This window comes from Dendropsophus ebraccatus, chromosome 4, assembly GCF_027789765.1.
Source record: "Dendropsophus ebraccatus isolate aDenEbr1 chromosome 4, aDenEbr1.pat, whole genome shotgun sequence".
In the NCBI taxonomy this organism is placed as follows: domain Eukaryota; kingdom Metazoa; phylum Chordata; class Amphibia; order Anura; family Hylidae; genus Dendropsophus; species Dendropsophus ebraccatus.
Window position 1 is genome coordinate 145,711,758 of NC_091457.1, and position 19,328 is coordinate 145,731,085.

The following is a 19,328-nucleotide window of genomic DNA, read 5'->3' on the forward strand; positions in this document are numbered from 1 at the left end:
CAGCTGATAAGTACTGGAAGACTGGAGATTCTTAATAAGAAGTAAATTACAAATCTGTATAACTTTCTGACACCAGTAGAATTGAAAGATTTTTTTTGCCAGAGTTCCCCTTTAAAGTGTACTTGTCATGCTGACCTACTGTTGGATCAGCGGCGAGTTCTTCTGTTAAACCAGAAGTTTTGGTCTCCTTAGATACCAACACCCAATAAGACTGTAATGCTTGTGACCTCCATTGGATCCAATTAGGAATAATTTGACATAGTCGTGTAAGGGTCAATTTAAACAGAAAGATTATCTGACAGATTATCGGCCAAAGATTTAAAGCCAAAGCCAGAAACAGACTATAAATAGGTAACAGGTCATAAAGGAAAGCCTGAGATTTCTCCTCTTTTCAAATCCTTTCCTGGCTTTGGCTATAAATCTTTGGCATACAATCTGTCAGATAATCTTTCTGTGTAAATGGACCCTAAGGGTACAAACACACACGGTTTATATGCTGCGTATTTACTGCTGCGATACGCAGCAGATACGCAGCAGATACGCAGCAGATTAGAACTAAATAACTGAACACAGTATCAAATCTGCTGCGTATCTGCTGTGTGTGTTTGTACCCTAAAGCCCGTATTCCACGGGTCGTTGGAGGAGCAAACGAGCGCTGTCAGCGCTCGTTTGCTCCTCGTTCGCCGCTCGCTGCCGCCGCTATTCAACGGGGCTGCAGCGAGCGGGTGAGTGCGGGAGGGGGCGGCGGGGAGCTGCAGGGGGGGCTGCCCGGGGGATCGCTAGATCGTCCGGGCAGCCCATAGGATATAGCAGCGTCTGCTGCCGATGCTCCTATTCAACAGAGCGACGGCAGCAGGTCGCTGCTATATCAGTCGCTTGTTTTTCAACATGTTGAAAAACAAGCGACTGCAACGATCAGCCGACATGAACGATGTCGGCTGATCGTTGCACTCTATTCCACGGAACGATTATCGTCCGTAGCGGTCGATATCGTCCAAAAACGAACGATAATCGTTCCGTGGAATAGGGCCATAAGGGTCCATTTACACCAGGGGTGTCAAACTCAAATAGACAGTGGGCCGAAATTAAAAACTTGGACAAACTCGCGGGCCAACCTTGATATTCATTGAAACGCACAAGCAGCATATGTGGAACTTTCAGAGTGGCCGGCAGCGTTCCTGGCACTGTCAGAGTGCATCACCAAGCACTGTGCACTACGATAGGCTCCCATACAGTAATAATTCCACTGTTTGGTGTCATGCGCTGTAAAGTGAGTAGGTTTGTGGGTTGTCCCCGTATTAAGGATCCCTCATTTAAAAATAATATCCTCTTCTATGACCCCCCAATATAGTAATAATGCCCCCTGCCACCATAGTAATGCCCCCCATTCTACTCCCTGCCCCAACACACACACAAAAATCATACTCACCTAATCCGGGCATGGAGCGGGTCTTCCTCTCTTCTCCAGCCTCTGAGCCATGAGGAGATCAAGGGGAGAGTAAGGTCTGAGGGGGAAAAGAAGGAAAGAGGGGGATAGAGGAGGTGAAGGGGGGAGAGGAAGAGAGAGGGGGTGAAAGGGGGAGAGGAAGGGAGAGGAGGTGAAAGGGGGAGAGGAGGTGAAGGGGGAGAGGAGGTGAAGGGGGAGAGGAGGTGAAGGGGGAGAGGAGGTGAAGGGGGAGAGGAGGTGAAGGGGGAGAGGAGGTGAGAGGGGGTGAAAGGGGGAGATTAGGTGAAAGGGAGAGAGGAGGTGAAGGGGGAGAGGATGAGAAAGGAGGTGAAGGGGGAGAGGAGGAGAGAGGAGATGAAAGGGGGAGAGGAAAAAAGAGGAGGTGGAGGGGCAGAGAGGAGATGATGGGGGTGAGAGGAGATGATGGGGGTGAGAGGAGATGATGGGGGTGAGAGGAAATGATGGGGGTGAGAGGAGATGATGGGGGTGAGAGGAAATGATGGGGGTGAGAGGAGATGATGGGGGTGAGAGGAAATGATGGGGGTGAGAGGAGATGATGGGGGTGAGAGGAGATGATGGGGGTGAGAGGAGATGATGGGGGTGAGAGGAGATGATGGGGCGAGAGGAGATGATGGGGGCAGAGAGGAGATGATGGGGCGAGAGGAGGTGGTGGGGGTGAGAGGAGATGATGGGGCGAGAGGAGGTGGTGGGGGTGAGAGGAGGTGGTGGGGGTGAGAGGAGGTGGTGGGGGTGAGAGGAGATGATGGGGGCAGAGAGGAGATGATGGGGGTAAGAGGAGATGATGGGGGTAAGAGGAGATGATGGGGGTAAGAGGAGATGATGGGGCGAGAGGAGATGATGGGGGTGAGAGGAGATGATGGGGGTGAGAGGAGATGATGGGGGTAAGCAGGGGCGTAGCTAATGTCTCCTGGGCCCTGGTGCGAGAGGCCAACTTGCCCCCCCCCCCTTCTTTCACGACCAAGTGATGCTATTGGTGTGTGTATATATATATATATATATATATATATATATATATATATATATATACACACACACACACCAAGACAGATATTACCAATAACACCAGCATATTGGAAGAGAAAGTATTATCACCGTACATATTACCGCCATACTGTTACCGACCAAATCCTGTATACTGAGACCAATATTACCAGTAATACCAGTATATAGGAAGGAAACATTACTGCCACACCACAACTACGACCATCACCACCATATTGTTACTGACCAAATCCAGTATACTAAATCACCTCATCCAGTCATATAGAGGTGGCCCCAGCTTTACACAGGTTCTATACACCATATACATTACAGTGCAGTTATATCAGGTAACTCACAGGGGACGTCTTTTCTGATCGGAGTTCTTTCCTTTTCATCTTCTCCATCCGTCCTGGGCCATTATGAGAACTTCTCTGAGCCACGAATCCACAGAATCTGCCAGACAGACATATTAGGCTCCTCACACTGGCACCATCCTCATCTCCAGGGGCGTAGCTAATGTCTCCTGGGCCCTGGTGCGAGAGGTCAACTTGGGCCCCCCCCCTTTTCAAGACCAAGACCGATATTACCAATAACACCAGCCTATAGGAAGAGAACATTTTATCACCATACATATTACCGCCATACTGTTATTGACCAAATCCTGTACACTGAGACCAATATTACCAGTATATAGGAAGGAATTATTACCGCTACACCACACCCACTACCATCACCACCATATTGTTACTGACCAAATCCATACTGAGACCAATAAAACACAGTACCAGATAAAAGTAACAAATATTACCACCACATACTGACTAATACCACCGCTGCTACTGAATAATCCACTGTACACAGATCACTATCACCTCATCCAGTCATATAGAGGCTGACCCAGCCCTACACAGGCTCTGTACACCATATACATTATAGTGCAGTTATATCAGGTGACTCACAAGGGGCGTCTTCTCTGATCAGAGTCGTTTTAATTTTCTCCTCCATCCGTCCTGGGCCGTTATGAGAACTTCTCCGAGCCACGAATCCACAGAATCTGCCAGACAGACATATTAGGCTCCACACTCCATTAGGCACCATCCTCATCTCTCTACTAACTGCACATCTGTATTGGTCCCTATATGCCCTCATTTAGTGGGTAGGCTGACACTATGTGATCCCCCTTATAGTATATGCCCCCCTCTGTGTAGCCTCCTTATAGGCCCTCTCCCCCTTACTTATACCCCCTTATAGATGGCTCCCCTCTCCCCCCTCCTTATAGATGGCTCCCTTTCCCCCCTGCTTACAGATGGCCCCCCACTCCCCATAGATGGCTTCCCTCTCCCCCCTCCCTTATAGATGACTTCCCTCTCCCTCCCCCTCCCTTATAGATGGCTTCCCTCCCCCCATTATAGATGGCTTCCCTCTCCCCCATTATAGATGGCTTCCCTCTCCCCTCTCCCCCATTATAGATGGCTTCCCTCTCCCCTCTCCCCCATTATAGATGGCTTCCCTCTCCTCCCTCCCCCCATTATAGATGGCTTCCCCCTCCCCCAATTATAGATGGCTTCCCCCTCCCCCAATTATAGATGGCTTCCCCCTCCCCCCATTATAGATGGCTTCCCTCTCCCTCCCCCCATTATAGATGGCTTCCCCCTCCCCCCATTATAGATGGCTTCCCTCTCTCCCATTATAGATGGCTTCCCTCCCCCTCCCCCCATTATAGATGGCTTCCCTCCCCCTCCCCCCATTATAGATGGCTTCCCTCTCCCTCCCCCCATTATAGATGGCTTCCCTCTCCCTCCCCCCATTATAGATGGCTTCCCTCTCCCTCCCCCCATTATAGATGGCTTCCCTCTCCCTCCCCCCATTATAGATGGCTTCCCTCTCCCTCCCCCCATTATAGATGGCTTCCCCCTCCCCCCATTATAGATGGCTTCCCCCTCCTCCCTTCTTATAGATTACCCCCCTCCTCTCCTCCCCCTGTGCACAGCAGATAACAAAAAAAAAAAAAAAAAACTCACCTGCCATCCGTTCCCACGTCGAACCTCTCGCCTCCTGGTCCGGTCCCCGACTGATGCGCGGCTGCCGGGGGTGTCCCGTCCTATCCCCGGCAGTGCCACGCATCAGTGAACTCCCTGTACGCCGGGGCTGGGACTTTCGGCACAGGAAGCGTCTCTGACGTGCGCTTCCTGTGCCGGAAGTCAGGGCCCCAGCCGGCATAGGGAGCTTACTGATTTGCCGCGCTGCCGGGGATAGGACGGGACACCCCCGGCAGCCGCGCATCAGTCGGGGAACATAGAACTCTTGTGACCGCAAGCAAAATTATGCTTGCGGTCACAAGAGAGTGCAGTGGCGAGGGGGGGCCTCGCGGGCCCCCCCTCATGGCGGGCCGGGTCGCAGCGGCGACCGCTGCGACCCTGGTAGCTACGCCACTGCTCATCATCTCTCTACACACTGCACATCTGTATTGGCCCCTTTACACCCTCATTTAGTGGGTAGCCCTGACTCCTCCCATGCCCCTCTCCTCCCATGTTGCCCTCCTTATAGATGGCCTCCCGTCCCCCCTCCATATAGATGGCCTCCCGTCCCCCCTCCATATAGATGGCCTCCCGTCCCCCCTCCATATAGATGGCCCCCTCTACCCCCTCCCTTATAGATGGCCCCCTCTCCCCCCTCCCTTATAGATGGCCCCCTCTCTCCTCACCCTCCCTTATGGATGGCCCCTCTCCCCCCACCCTTCCTTATGGATGGCCCCCTTTCTCCCCACCCTCCCTTATAGATGGCCCCCCTCTCCCCCCACCCTCCCTTATAGATGGCCCCCTTTTCCCCCCTCCCTTATAGATGGTCCCCCTTTTCCCCCCCTCCCTTATAGATGGTCCCTCCCCCCCCTTATAGATGGTCCCCTTCTCCCCCACCCTCATAGATGCCCCACCCTCATAGATGCCCCCCTCTTTCCCCCCACCCTCATAGATGTCCCCTTTTCCCCCACCCTCATAGATGTCCCCTTTTCCCCCACCCTCATAGATGCCCCCCTCTTTCCCCCCACCCTCATAGATGCCCCCCTCTTTCCCCCCACCCTCATAGATGGCCCCCTCTTTCCCCCCACCCCCGTGCAGGCTGATAAAAAAATAAAAATTAACTCACCTGACAACGCGCTCCCACGTTGATCCTCACTCCTCCTGCTCTGTCCCCGGCTGCGCGCGCATCCCAGAGCTCCCTGTGCGCCGGAACCGGAAGTCAGGGCCCAAGGCGCGCAGGGAGATCTGGGATGCGCGCGCTGCCGGGGATAAGACGCGACACCCCCGGCAGCAGCCGGGGGAAGACGGAGCCGTACTCTTGTGACCGCACGCAAAACAATGCTTGTGGTCACAAGAGTGATTGATCGGGAGGGCCTCGCGGGGCCCCCCTTCGTGGCGGCCCGGTCGCGGCGGTGACCGCCGCGACCGCGGTAGCTACGCCACTGGGGGTAAGAGGAGATGATGAGGGATGAGAGGAGGTGATGGGGGTGAGAGGAGGTGATGGGGGTGAGAGGAGGTGATGGGGGTGAGAGGAGATGATGGGGGATGAGAGGAGATGATGGGGTGAGAGGAGGTGATGGGGGTGAGAGGAGGTGATGGGGGTGAGAGGAGATGATGGGGGATGAGAGGAGATGATGGGGTGAGAGGAGATGATGGGGGATGAGAGGAGATGATGGGGGATGAGAGGAGATGATGAGGGATGAGAGGAGATGATGAGGGATGAGAGGAGATGATGAGGGATGAGAGGAGATGATGAGGTTGAGAGGAGGCGATGGGGGTGAGAGGAGAAGGCGATGGGGGTGAGAGGAGGAGATGATGGGGTGAGAGGAGGCGATTGCACCCGCTGGTGGGTGATGCTGGGGGAGGAAAGTAATGGCTGCTCCTATCACCGGGCGACCACGGGAGGCGCCGGCACTGACATCCCCCGGAACCCGCTCAGCTTGCCATAGTACCAGACTCCCCTTCCCTCCCGGAACGCACTCTGCAGATAACGGCAGGCCGCCCTCCCCCTGGCTCAGCATCAGGCGATGGGTCCCGGGAAGGAAAGTGCGGATGCTATGCGGCGATTGCACCCCTGACACTGAGAGCGCATAGCACCCGCACTTTCCATCGCCTGATGCTGAGCCAGGGGGAGGGCGGACTGCCGCTATCTGCAGAGTGCGCTCCGGGAGGGAAGGGGAGTCCGGTACTATGGCAAGCTGAGCGGGTTCCGGGGGATGTCAGTGCTGGCGCCTCCCGTGGTCGCCGGGTGATATTAGCGGCCATAATTTTTCTCCCTCCCCCCAGCAGCATCACCCACACAGTATGCATCGCGGGTGAGCTGCTGCTGCTAGAGGGGGGAGGGAGATCAGAGCCGCCGCGGGGGTGCTGGGACACTGCTGAGTGATAGCAATGTTGTTAGCCTCCTGCTCATAATGGGAGTCTATGGGAGGCACGCGCCCCTACCCTGTCCGCGCTAAAGAATTAACATGTTCCGCTAGTTTTGCTCAGTGGGAACGGGGCCTTACCGCGTACCCCTTCAGCCTGCGGCGCGTACCGCAGGCTGAGAGACCCTGCATTATAGTATGGGACGTCCAGAAGACCGCCCATATTATAATCTGTTGCAGAGTCCTGTCGGCAGGCCAGCTCTAGGGAATCATCGGATTTCCTAGGCAGGCCAAAAATAATGGCCCGCGGGCCAGAGTTTGACATGTCTGATTTACACAGAAAGATTATCTGATAAAGATTTGAAGCCAAAGCCAGGAATGGATTAGAAAAGAGGATAAATCTGAGCCAGCACTACGCTACACCATGAGGGAGATTTATCAATCTGGTGTAAAGTGAAACTGACTCAGTTACCCCTAGCAACCAATCAGATTCCACCTTTTATTCCTCACACTCTTTGGAAAATATAGGGGGAATCTGATTGGTTGCTAGGGGCAACTAAACCAGTTTCACTTTACACCATGTTTAATAAATCTCCCCCTAAGGTATCATTTAAACAGAAAGATTATCTGACAGATTATCTGCCAAAGATTTGAAGCCAAAGCCAAGAACAGACTATAAACAGAGATCAGGTCATAAAGGAAAGCCTGAAAGTTTTCCTCTTTTCAAACCCATTCCTGGCTTTGGCTTCAAATCTTTGGCAGATAATCTGTCAGATAATCTTTCTGTGTAAATGGACCCTAATGCTAAGTTTACACGAGGCGATTATTGGCCCGATCGTACGATTAACGATTTCGAAGTAACGATTTTTTTTATAACGATCAGCGTTTAGATGGAACGATATATTGTACAGAAAATTCGCTTCGCGATCGTTTTGCGATCTTTCTGTGTAAATGGACCCTTATGGTGCCTTTAGGATGCCTTTACACAGAGAGATTTATCTGACAGATTTTTAAAGCCAAAGCCAGCAACAGACTATAAACAGAGAACAGTTCATAAAGGAAGGGCTGAGATTTCTCCTCTTTTCAAATCCATTCCTAACTTTGGCTTCATAAATCTGTCAGATAAATCTCTCTGTGTAAACGCACCATTAGCCTTGTCCCTGAGCAGGTGTAGATTTCTTCCATTATAGTCCAAGTAAAGAATGAATGAGTCATTGACACAGCCAGATGAAGCGCCGGATAGGCGTGAAACGGGCCTTCGTTGTCCGATGTTTTATGCTCCGCTCTCTCCTCTCTTCTATGTAATCCTTTTTTGAAGCCCATTATTAAAGAATCGCAACTGAAACACGGTGAGTGCCACTCATTCATTCTTCACTTGGACTATATTGGATTTTGCTTGGCTACGTTAGAAGCGTGCACCAGTGCCAGTGTATAGCAGTGTGATCAGGCTGTGGGAGCCCACAACCAGTAAGCAGATTTCAGTAAAGCAGGTGGTGCCAAGTGATTAGATACTCACTAGCCTGTAGATTTCTTCCATGAATTACGCCTGCGATAAATCAGGCGCAGGAGTACTTTTAGAGGTCTTTAATCTTTGTTCTGCCAAAGACGTGAGTCGTGTTCTTCTTTAATCCTGAATAACCCCTCCAGTGGTCACATGACAGGTGAAAGAGCGGCACAAATTCTTCACAATGAAACAGCAGCTATAAAAAATGTCTGACGTATCAACAGAACAGGCGGTCAGTGTCTGATGTTGGTGGTGGCTGGCTTAGACAGCCCTGCAGTTCCTGATACAAGCATTGGCAGCAGCAAAGAAGCACCTGTCCTACATCTGCCATTCAACATATAATAGTACATTAATGAAATTATGAAAGGTTTATTTTATTGAAATTATAATACATTGTTGAAATTATAATACATTGTAACATAACTTTATTAAAGGGAATCTGTCAGCTACAATTTACATCCAAGCTGATAGGTTAAGGAGACACATGGGGGGAGATTTATCAAACATGGTGTAAAGGGAAACTGGCTCAGTTGCCCCTAGAAACCAATCAGATTCCACCTTTCATTCCTTACAGACTCTTTGGAAAATGAAAGGTGGAATCTGATTGGTTAGCAAGTTTCACTTTACACCATGTTTGATAAATCTCCCCCATGATCTTTTCATTTATCATCCTGTCCTTCCTGAACATAGAAAATGCTTTTATTTTCTGGTATCAGGAGTCAAAGAGGCATTCCCAAGCTCCCAAGTAGGCTTAGGGATGGGAGGTGGGAGTAAGGACATGAGTTCTGGAAAGCCTCTTTGACTCTTCATACTATAGAATAAATGTTTTTCTACATCCTGGAAGCACAGACAGATATATAAAAGGTACCATGTGTCTTCTTGACCTTACAGCTATCTAACAGTGTTAGCAGCTTGAAATGTGAATTACGGCTGGCAGATTCCTTTTAAAGCAAATGCACTAGTACCATTGGGAGTGGTGAAATTTGTTTTCAGCGTCGGTGCGATTTTATTCTTGTGCACCTTCCTGCTCTATGCAGTGGAGGTGGGCCCGGTGCAGTGAAATCCTAGGTGCATTGCTCCCTGGGAAACATGAAGATGCAAAAAGAGAGCCCATAGAGTCTCATGTAAGAGTCTCAAAACACAGGACTAGGCAGCTATCCCTCCGCGAAGGACCCAGCCAAGGGGCGGCTCCTGTAAGAAAACCACCATAATAAGTGGCTCTATAAGTCAATGTAATGACAAGGGAAGGACCAAGGCTAGGTATCCATCCACATACAGCTGTTTTGGGGTGTTGCCCCTAATCAGTGTGAAGCAGGATTCTGGCTAGGTGGGAGCAATGCCTTGGCTGGGTCCTTCCGTTTTTTCCATTGACTTCCATTGTAATAAAAACGGATTAAAACGGATCCTTTTTTTTGACGGACACAAAAACGTAGCTGACACTAATTTTGTGTCCGTTAAAAAAAAACGATCCGTTTTTTTTTACAATGGAACTCAATGGAAAGACGGATCAAAACGGATGCACACAAATGCACCCGTTTTCAATCGATTTTTTGCAAAAAAACGGATGAAGAAAACGGATTGCAAAAATGCAGTGTGAACCTAGCCTAACATGAGACTCCACTGATTCTTTTTTTTGCATATTTGTATTTCCCAGGGGGCAATGCACCTAGTATTTCACTGCATTGAGCGCTTTAACTAGCAGCCGGCAGTGTTATCGTTTGGCTGGTCTCCCTAAGATTAGTGATCTGTTTCTCCTTTGGCTCTATTAGGCATTGAACCCACCTAGCCAGAATCCTACTCCACACTGATGAGGGGCAACACCCTGAAACAGCTGTCTGCGGACGGATAACTGGCCTTGGTTTTTCCCTTGTCATTACATTGACTTATAGGGGCCACTTATTATGGTGGTTTACCTACAGGAGCCACCCCTTGGCTGGGCCCTTCCTGGAGGGATATCTGGCTAGTCTTGTGTTTCGAGACTCCTAAATGAGGCTCCTTTTTGGCAAATCTATTAGAATCAAGCAAGGTTGTAGGACCAAGGGGAGGGGATATTGTTACACTGGGGGCACCAGGCCCACCTCCACTGCATAGACAAAGTTGGTGCCCAAGAAGAAAACGGCGCTAAGCACAGAAACGGGACAGCATTTTGAAAAAAGGAATGTGCCCCCAATATCACCATACCGACTAGGTAGCGTAAAAAAATATCACTAAATGGTACATTTGTGTATAAAAATTGCACACAGATGGAGTGAGAACAACAAAGTGGACACTCCTGTGTGGTAACACAAGAGATGTGCTTACAACTGAGTGATGCGGATGGCAATATCAGGAATAAATGATAAATCCAGGAAGGAAGAATAAGCTACACAGAAAACATTGTATGTTGGAGATTTATCAAACATGGTGTAAAGTGAAACTGGCGCAGTTGCCCCTAGCAACCAATCAGATTCCACCTTTCATTCCTCACACACTCTTTGGAAAATGAAAGGTGGAATCTGATTGGTTGCTAGGGGCAACTGAGCCAGTTTCACTTTACACCATGTTTGATAAATCTGTGTATATCATTTTAAATGGTGAATTTGCTTTAAAGGGATACGGTCGACCTTATTGGCAAAGGTGACCTCTGCAAACAGGGGTGACAGTATCCCTTTAAAGCAACTAATAATAAAACAGCACAGGTTTATATAGCAATTTATTTTTAATATATATATAATAATTATATATGAAATAATAATTAAAAAAAATAAATAAATAAATATATATATATATATATATATATATATATATATATATATATATATATATATATATTCTACTGGTTTGCGCCTGAGTATAGCACAGGTGACTACTACCGCGCCACATGTGACGCACGCGCGCGGTACCCAACGTAGTATACGTCATGTAGGCCACGCCCCTCTCATCGGCTCCGCTATCCTTCGCAATGGCAAAACTAAACTACAGCAGCGCGCGCGCCTCCCTGTGTTGTTACGTTATGTAACCACGCCCACTTCCCCCCAAGCAAACGCTGCCATAGCAAAACTACACTTACAGCCACTCCGGTCATGTGACCGCACGTCTTGGTACTACAGTTCCCAGAATCCTATGGTTTTATGACGTCATGACAAACATGGCGCCGTCCAAAGAAGGACCCACGTTTGCAGCCCCGGCTGGATATAGAGGTATTACACGTGTATGGAGATAATGTAGTGTTCATGTGACTTAGGTATTGAGAAGAGGGATGGCTTATTCTGTATAATGGGAGGTGTATAGTGTTATTATCACATATTCTATGCTGGGAGCTGATGGGAAATCCGTGACTGCATATCCATATAAGCGTCTGTTCACACACACATAAGATGGGCCCATATATTTCACTCCCTCCCATTAAAGCCAATGGGGCAGGGTTTTGGTCACTTAGACGCAGCAAAGCAGTGTGTTTCCCATGTGCGGATTAGTGTGTGACCTAAGAGTGTATACTCACCGGTAACAATAACTTTAAGCTCCCATTGACGTCAATTAGACCCAAAAACAATTACTTTATTTCTGTTCGGTTCAGAACTGAAACTCCTATTAAAGTCTATGGAAGCTTCAGAGCTGCGCTCATGTGAATTTATCCAAAATGTGAGCAGATTTCCCAGTGCGAGAAGACCTGACCTGGGATGATAACAAATAAGCCTGTATGCACGTTACCCATCCTTTTTTTACTCTCTGCAGCCATTCCGGTGGGGTTCTCGGAGGAGCAGAGCGGGCACCACTGCCTGTATGCCAAGGAGCACCAGGTCAGGGGAGAGTCGGATAAAACCCATCCACAGAACCGCACCCTGTTTGTTATTAACATCCCGGGATACATCACCACGGTGAGTGACTCCCAGCCATAGTCACAGAATCTGAGAGCTTCTTATGGTGCGTTTACACAGGCAGATTTATCTGACAGATTTTTTTTAAGCCAAAGCCAGGAACAGACCATAAACGGGGAACGGGTCATAAAGGAAAGACTGAGATTTCTGAACTTTTCAAATCCATTCGTGGTTTTGGCTTCCAAAATCTGTCAGATGAATCTGCCTGTGTAAACGCACCATTAGTTATCTGGATGAAAAATATTCTGGATGAATAGAAATCAGGCCTTACCTCATTATACACACTATAGGAGTGTGTGCTCTGTAGTCCTCCAAATTCATGAGGATCTTCTCCCACCGACCACTGATCGGCAGCTGGCTGCATATACTCACTATATCAGTGACCAGTGGGTGTAGAGGGACAGGTGTTAAAGTGGTACCCCGGCGCTGATTAAAAAAAATAAAATCAATCAAACATAGTTTTTACATTTACCATCCCTCCTGATTCTGTCTCCGTTTGAATTTCCCGCTGTTTGTAGGTCCCTGAAGCTCCAGTTGGTGTCTTAATTTTTTTTCTTCACTTCCTGGTTTGGGCTTTCCCATGATGCACTTTGTCTCCTGTGATCTCTAACTGACTCTGTAAAACTGTTAGATGGCTTACAGCTTGTTCAGCCAATCAGAGCTGAGCAAACTGAATCATCTGACAAAGGGAGGTTGGCCTAACAGAGCTTAGACCCGCCTCCCTCTTGATGATGTCATTGTCACAAAATGGCTTCCTGGGGTCAACAGTCATTAGGTAAGAATGAGTTTACTTCACTTCCTGGTGGGCGGTTGAGGGGGGAAAAGATAGGGGGGGGGGGCAGATAGGTGATTGAAGCATATTACAAAGATATATAACTTTGTAATGTGTTTCAATTACTGGGAAAAAGCTTTTAGCTGGGGTACCCCTTTAAACTCCGGCCCTCCAGCTGTTACAAAACTACAACTCCCATCATGCCTGGACAGCCAAAGCTTTAGCTTTGGCTGTCCAGGCATGATGGGAATTGTAGTTTTGCAACAGCTGGAGGGCCAGAGTTTGACACCCCTTGGTGTAGTGTGTTGTGGCTTGTCACTTGTTCTTCTGCATTTTGGGGTGTAAGTAATACATGGTTTATTTCAGGGTTTCCCTCACTAGGTTATGCTGCCCTCTTATAGGGCCTCAGACCTACAGACAGATATCCTTTAAAGGAGTTATCCAGAATTATAAAGTGCTAAAACAGCACCACCTCTGTCCTCAGGTTATGTGTGGTAATACAACTTGGCGCCATTCACTTCAATGGAACCTCACAACCAAACTGAGGACAGGAGAGGTGCTCTTCTGGAACAAGGCCTGAAAAACCCATTTAAAGGTAGTCCACCAGCATTAAATCCTGACAGGCTCTCTTATCGCGGGCAGCTATGTTTTACCTTGCAACTTTATTATTTCCTTCAAATTTTGCTCCTTTTAGTATATAGAGCTGTGATCTGTGACTACAGTTTGGATACATGGGGGAAGATTTATCAAACATGGTGTAAAGTGAAACCGGCTCAGTTGCCCCTAGCAACCAATCAGATTCCACCTCTCATTCCTCACAGACTCTTTGGAAAATGAAAGGTGAAATCTGATTGGTTGCTAGGGGCAACTGAGACAGTTTCACTTTACACCATGTTTGATAAATCTCTCCCCTGGAGTCTGCTGTAGTCTGAGCCAAACCTCCTGTCTCATGATTGGCTCAGACTGCTGCTCTGCCCCTCCCCCTGAAGCTCCTCCTCCTCAGATCAGCTGTTGGGAATAAACATAAGTCCACCCCAGGATCACCAGTGCCCCCAATAATGAACACAGCCGTATATGAGATGGGCCCACCTTAAACAATTTTATGTTTTTAGGCAGTAAGGTACTTAATAAATTAGGCTTGGTTCACACATTCTGTTTTATGCAAGGAACAGATGCATTTGTGTACCATCTGTTTGGATTCGTATTCCATTATAAAAAAAAAAAATACAGATCCAAATGCACCCGTTTTTCTTAGCGCACCCAAAAATGTGACCACCCACGTATTTGTGTATGCTAAAAAAAAAGGATGGGGGGAGATTTATCAAACTGGTATAAAGTAGAATTGTCTTAGTTGCCCCTAGCAACCAATCAGATTCCACCTTTCATTTTTCAAAAAATCTGTGAGGAATAAAAAGTGGAATCTGGTTGCCAGGGGCCACTAAGACAATTTTACTTTATACCAGTTTGATAAATCTCCCCCTAGTGTTTCTTGAACCTTTTTTTTTTTTAATAAGAGAAATCAATAGAAAAACAGATGCACACAAAAGCATCCGTTTTTTTCCCTCATGATTTTTTGCATAAAACGAATGGGGAAAAAAAATGGATTTAAAAAACGCAGTGTATTTTTGTGCTGGGTTTCCTCCATTTTAGACGTACAATGACCTCAGTGGTGACTAGCAATCTTGCAATCTCTTTCTGTCTAGAGCGGTTTATCGGAGATCTTCAGCTCTTGTGGTCATGTTCAGTCCGTGGAACTACTCGACAAACCGGGGCCAGCTGTGAAAAAGCAGGAGAAGGGACGTTCATTCTTTAAACAGAAACCAACTAAGGTGAGAAGTATAATATTGATGTAGTTACCTCACTAGGAGCTATCAAACTGTGCACTGGGCTTATTCCCACCTCCCGTATTTTACAGGTGCTACGAACGGGGAAGCCCTGTAATGAAGAGTTTCCCCGCCCGCCATGATGTATCAATATCATGCCGGGAGCAGGAAATCTGTTTAAATGCTAAAATATTGCATTTTCCATTTTGTCCACTAGGCCTTAAGCTAAGCTGAGACTTCTCAGGAGTCTCCTTCTTATCACAGACAGGAGGACAATGACAGGTGACACCAGTATATTGATCTGGAGATCTTCATTGTGTCTATGTCTATGAGGCCTGCTGTAAAGCATGTCACTTAATGCCGTTAAATAGTATTGAGCGAACTTAATATTGAGTGGTATTTACCTCCTGGAGTCTGGAGAAGTTGGATGCTGCCCTAGGGCTGCCAGGAAAACATGGATACAGCCACAATGGCCAGATATAGTGCTGCTCCTAATGTACACATATAGGAGGGTTATCCTAAAAAAGAAAGGTTCACTTTAAGTTTGCATTGACGTGGCCTATTGTGTGTGTGTGTGTGTGTATGTATATATGTGGCTGAAGACGTTGGGATCCAAATGTCGAACGATCAGACTTGAGTTTCGCTCATCTCTATTAGTTTTGCATCAGTAGAAAATTATATCAGTAGCCGCCATCGAATGACATCCAGATAATGCTGCTCCCTGCACCCCTAACAGCCCCATCTCTGCTCTGTAGGACGAATAGTCTGCATTGTTTTACACTTTTTATCTTAGTATATTTGTGTTTTTAATGAATAATAGTGACAACCTGTTCTGCGTTCCAGGGCTTCAAAGTGGCCTATGTTGTGTTCAAAAATGTATCTGCACTTCAGAAGTTTAAGTCTAATAACCTCCCGACACCATTGGTCATATCGAAGGGAGACAACTTTGTAAAAGCTGGAATACACAGTGAGTATAACTCTTTCTCTTCATATGTCAGGTCTGGTAACTTAGTGGTGGCTTTAAGGCTGCGGCACCTTCACCTCCTACCAGACACAGCTCTATACCGTCGGTAGCGGCTGGGCCTGGTATTGCAGCTTATCCAGTTAAATTGAATGGGATGAGCGCAGTGTCGGGTGCAGTCGCTACCCACTGTATAGCACTGGCCTGTTAGGATGGGTAGAGGCAGCAGTGCTTATATTAGTCAGCCAGGGCGCTGGCGGTTGGCGATATTATTGGCCTATCCTTTAAAGGAAGGTGTCATCACTTTCATGGTGTCTGAACAGTCCCCAGTGTCTTCTCCCTGTCCCACAAGCCTTGATTGATAGGCCTTTACTTATACACAAAGAGAGATCTGTCCATCAGGACTAAAGCCACTGTGGGCCGCTCCTATAACTTGTGATTTAAAGGAGAAGTCCGGCCAAAATTATTTTTTATATGTTATTACTAATGAAGTTATACAATTTTCTAATGTACATTAATTATGGGAAATGCTCATATACTGCTATTTCCCTTAATTTAGTGTATCAGGAAGTGTTAGAATTATCTCAGAAGCAGTGACGTCACGACGAAAGGTGTAATTCCTATGGAGTGTCCAGCAGGGGGCGCTCTTTATATAGAAGTCAATGGTACTCATTGACTTCTATATAAAGAGCGCCCCCTGCTGGACACTCCATAAGAATTACAGTGTATGTAATGTCATGTTATGCACTGTACTTTTGTGGACTTCATGAATACATTTATAGAATACTTTGGGGAGCAAGTGTCCTTGCTCCCCAAAGTATCCCATAAATGTATTCAATGAATAGATTTGCAGGGCACCGAGCAGGGAGGGAGAGGAGTGCCATCTACCTCCCCCCCCCCCCCCTTGCTCGGTGCTGGGAACATATACAAAGTACTACTCCCCCATTATCTGCAGATAATAGGGGAGTAGTACCTGTGCTATGCCTATCACCGCCGCCGCCACTCACACAGGGGCTGCCTCTGACTGCCGCTCACTCCCACCCGCCCGCGCCGCTAGCCCCAGCCGCTTCCTGGTGTCCCCGGCTGGGGTGGGGACGGGCTGACGTGGCCGTCATGCATGACCAGAGAGCGGCGGCCAGATAGTGTGAGGAACGGGGCGTGTGGGCGGGAGTCAGGGATAGTGAGGAGCGGCCGGCATGATAGTGAGGAGTGAGCGGCAGTCAGAGGCAGCCCCTGTGTGAGCGGCGGCGGCAGTGATAGGCATAGCACAGGTACTACTCCCCCATTATCTGCAGATAATGGGGGAGTAGTACTTTGTATATGTTCCCAGCACCGAGCAGGGAGGGGGAAAGGAAGATGGCACTTCTCTCCCTCCCTGCTCCGTGCCCTGCAAATCTATTCATTAAATACATTTATGGGATACTTTGGGGAGCAAGGACACTTGCTCCCCAAAGTATTCTATAAATGTATTCATGAAGTCCACAAAAGTACAGTGCATAACATAACATTACATACACTGTAATTCCTATGGAGTGTCCAGCAGGAGCGCACTATATATAGAAGTCAATGGTACTCATTGACTTCTATATAAAGAGCGCCCCCTGCTGGACACTCCATAGGAATTACACCTTTCATCGTGACGTCACTGCTTCTGAGATAATTCTAACACTTCCTGATACACTAAATTAAGGGAAATAGCAGTATATGAGCATTTCCCATAATTAATGTACATTAGAAAATTGTATAACTTTCCATAAGTAATAACATATAAAAAAATAATTTTGGCCGGACTTCCCCTTTAAGCAGCATGGATGGATGACAGAGCTGGAGAACCACTTTAATATTCTAACTGGGATTTATCTAATACTTAAACCTTTTTCCCCCTCCTCAGAGTGGATAGAGGATTATGAGAAGTCTTTCATTGATGTTACTGCCCTTCAAGCCGAAATCGATAAATATATGCAGGAATATGACGCTAAAGAGGCCAAGGTAAAAGAATTTTGTTTTTCCATCACAATTTTATATATAATTGAAACCATGTAGGAATGAATAGTGGCACTTAGGAATTCCTATCTTTAATCCATAATAGTCATAACAGATGCAGAAAAAGAAGGCAATGGACCGTTTCACGCTAGTGCATGCGCTTCCTCCTGGCCAAGAGGAAGCGCCGCACTAGCGTGAAACGTTCCTACTGTTGCTAAACTACAATCCCCATCATGCCTGGACAGTTGGAGGCTGGGAATTGTAGTTTTGCAACAGCTGGAGGGATGAAGGTTCCCCATCACTGTTCTAGAAGGTCTTGTAAGATGCTCCTGGAAACTGCACCACTCTTACCCTTGGTTTGTCCATGGTTTAGCAGCGCAGTTCCTTTAAAGTATATGGTGCAGAGTTGTAGTACCGCACCCACCCTGTGAATGTGGAACTGTTTTTCTAATTTTTGATGTCCCCTTTAAGGCTTACTGATTGGAGTGCATAGAAACAAAAGATGCCCAAACTGCTGGAAAAGTTACTGCCAGCTATGTTAGGTGTCGGTGGTCAAAGATATTGCAGCCCCTTCAAACATTGAAGAGTTAGACCCCTGAAGGTATAATATTATCTATCCTAAGGATAGGTCATCAAAGTTGTAAGGCTGGATAACCCCTTTAAATGTAACTCAGGTTAACTATTGGATATGCTGACATCACATAGAGATGGAAAACACAAGTTGTATGAATTTTAATAGAAAGAAGACCAAGCCAAGGAAGAAGAAGGAGTGCCAGATGAGGAGGGCTGGGTAACAGTGACAAGGAAGGGTCGCCGCCCTGGCACAGCACGGACAGAAGCCATCAATATTCGGCTGACACAAAAGGAAAAGAAAAAGAGAGCCCAAAAGGAACTTCTAAACTTTTATGCATGGCAGCACCGGAATAAGAAGAAAGAACGTAAGTGCCTTATACTCTTTTATAACTTTTTATCAATGATGGCATTCGACCTGCTACTGAAGAGGCTGAATCACTATGTCCAACGATGGGCCATAGTCATTGTGCCCTGACAGCCTTTGGCTCAGGGATTATGGATCATGGACCAAGTTGTAACTAGTAATTTTTTGGGGGGGGGCAGTTTAGCAGGGAGAGGGAATAGGCTTGATATCAAAAGAAAGCATTTTTGTCTGATAAGATATATTAAAAAGTTTGGTAACACAGTGCCTGTTGTATATGTATAAATGTATCTTGATTACATGATGGGACACAAAATATATTATGGGAAGTTTCTGTGGCGCACATGAAGGTGAAAGGAAACCATACTTGAAATCCTATCACTATATATCATGCAGCTGTTCTGGCTTTTGTTTTTGTAGATCTGGCCGAGCTACGGAAGAAGTTTGAAGAAGATAAGCAGAAGATTGCACTGATGCGAGCACAGAGAAAGTTCCGTCCTTATTGAGACGTGTGTAATATAATATATCCTGTGATGGATTTTCTAACATTGATCCGCACAATAACTGTGCCGCAGTGACTGCAGCTGTACATATGCTTATAACATATAACCCTCAGTCCTTTTTGATAAAGGATTTTCAAGACTTTAGTGTTTATGCTGTA

At 47.2% G+C, this 19,328-nt stretch overlaps 1 protein-coding gene across 1 annotated transcript; it reads left to right on the forward strand.

Moving 5' to 3' along the window:
- Positions 1-11,268: 11,268 nt before the first annotated feature.
- Positions 11,269-19,182, forward strand: RRP7A (ribosomal RNA processing 7 homolog A). Its single transcript, XM_069967335.1, has 7 exons — positions 11,269-11,516; positions 12,052-12,194; positions 14,670-14,795; positions 15,633-15,756; positions 17,642-17,739; positions 18,473-18,671; positions 19,088-19,182. The coding sequence occupies exons 1-7, from the start codon at positions 11,456-11,458 to the stop codon at positions 19,171-19,173; spliced, it is 837 nt and encodes a 278-aa protein (XP_069823436.1). The 5' UTR covers positions 11,269-11,455; the 3' UTR covers positions 19,174-19,182.
- Positions 19,183-19,328: the final 146 nt, after the last annotated feature.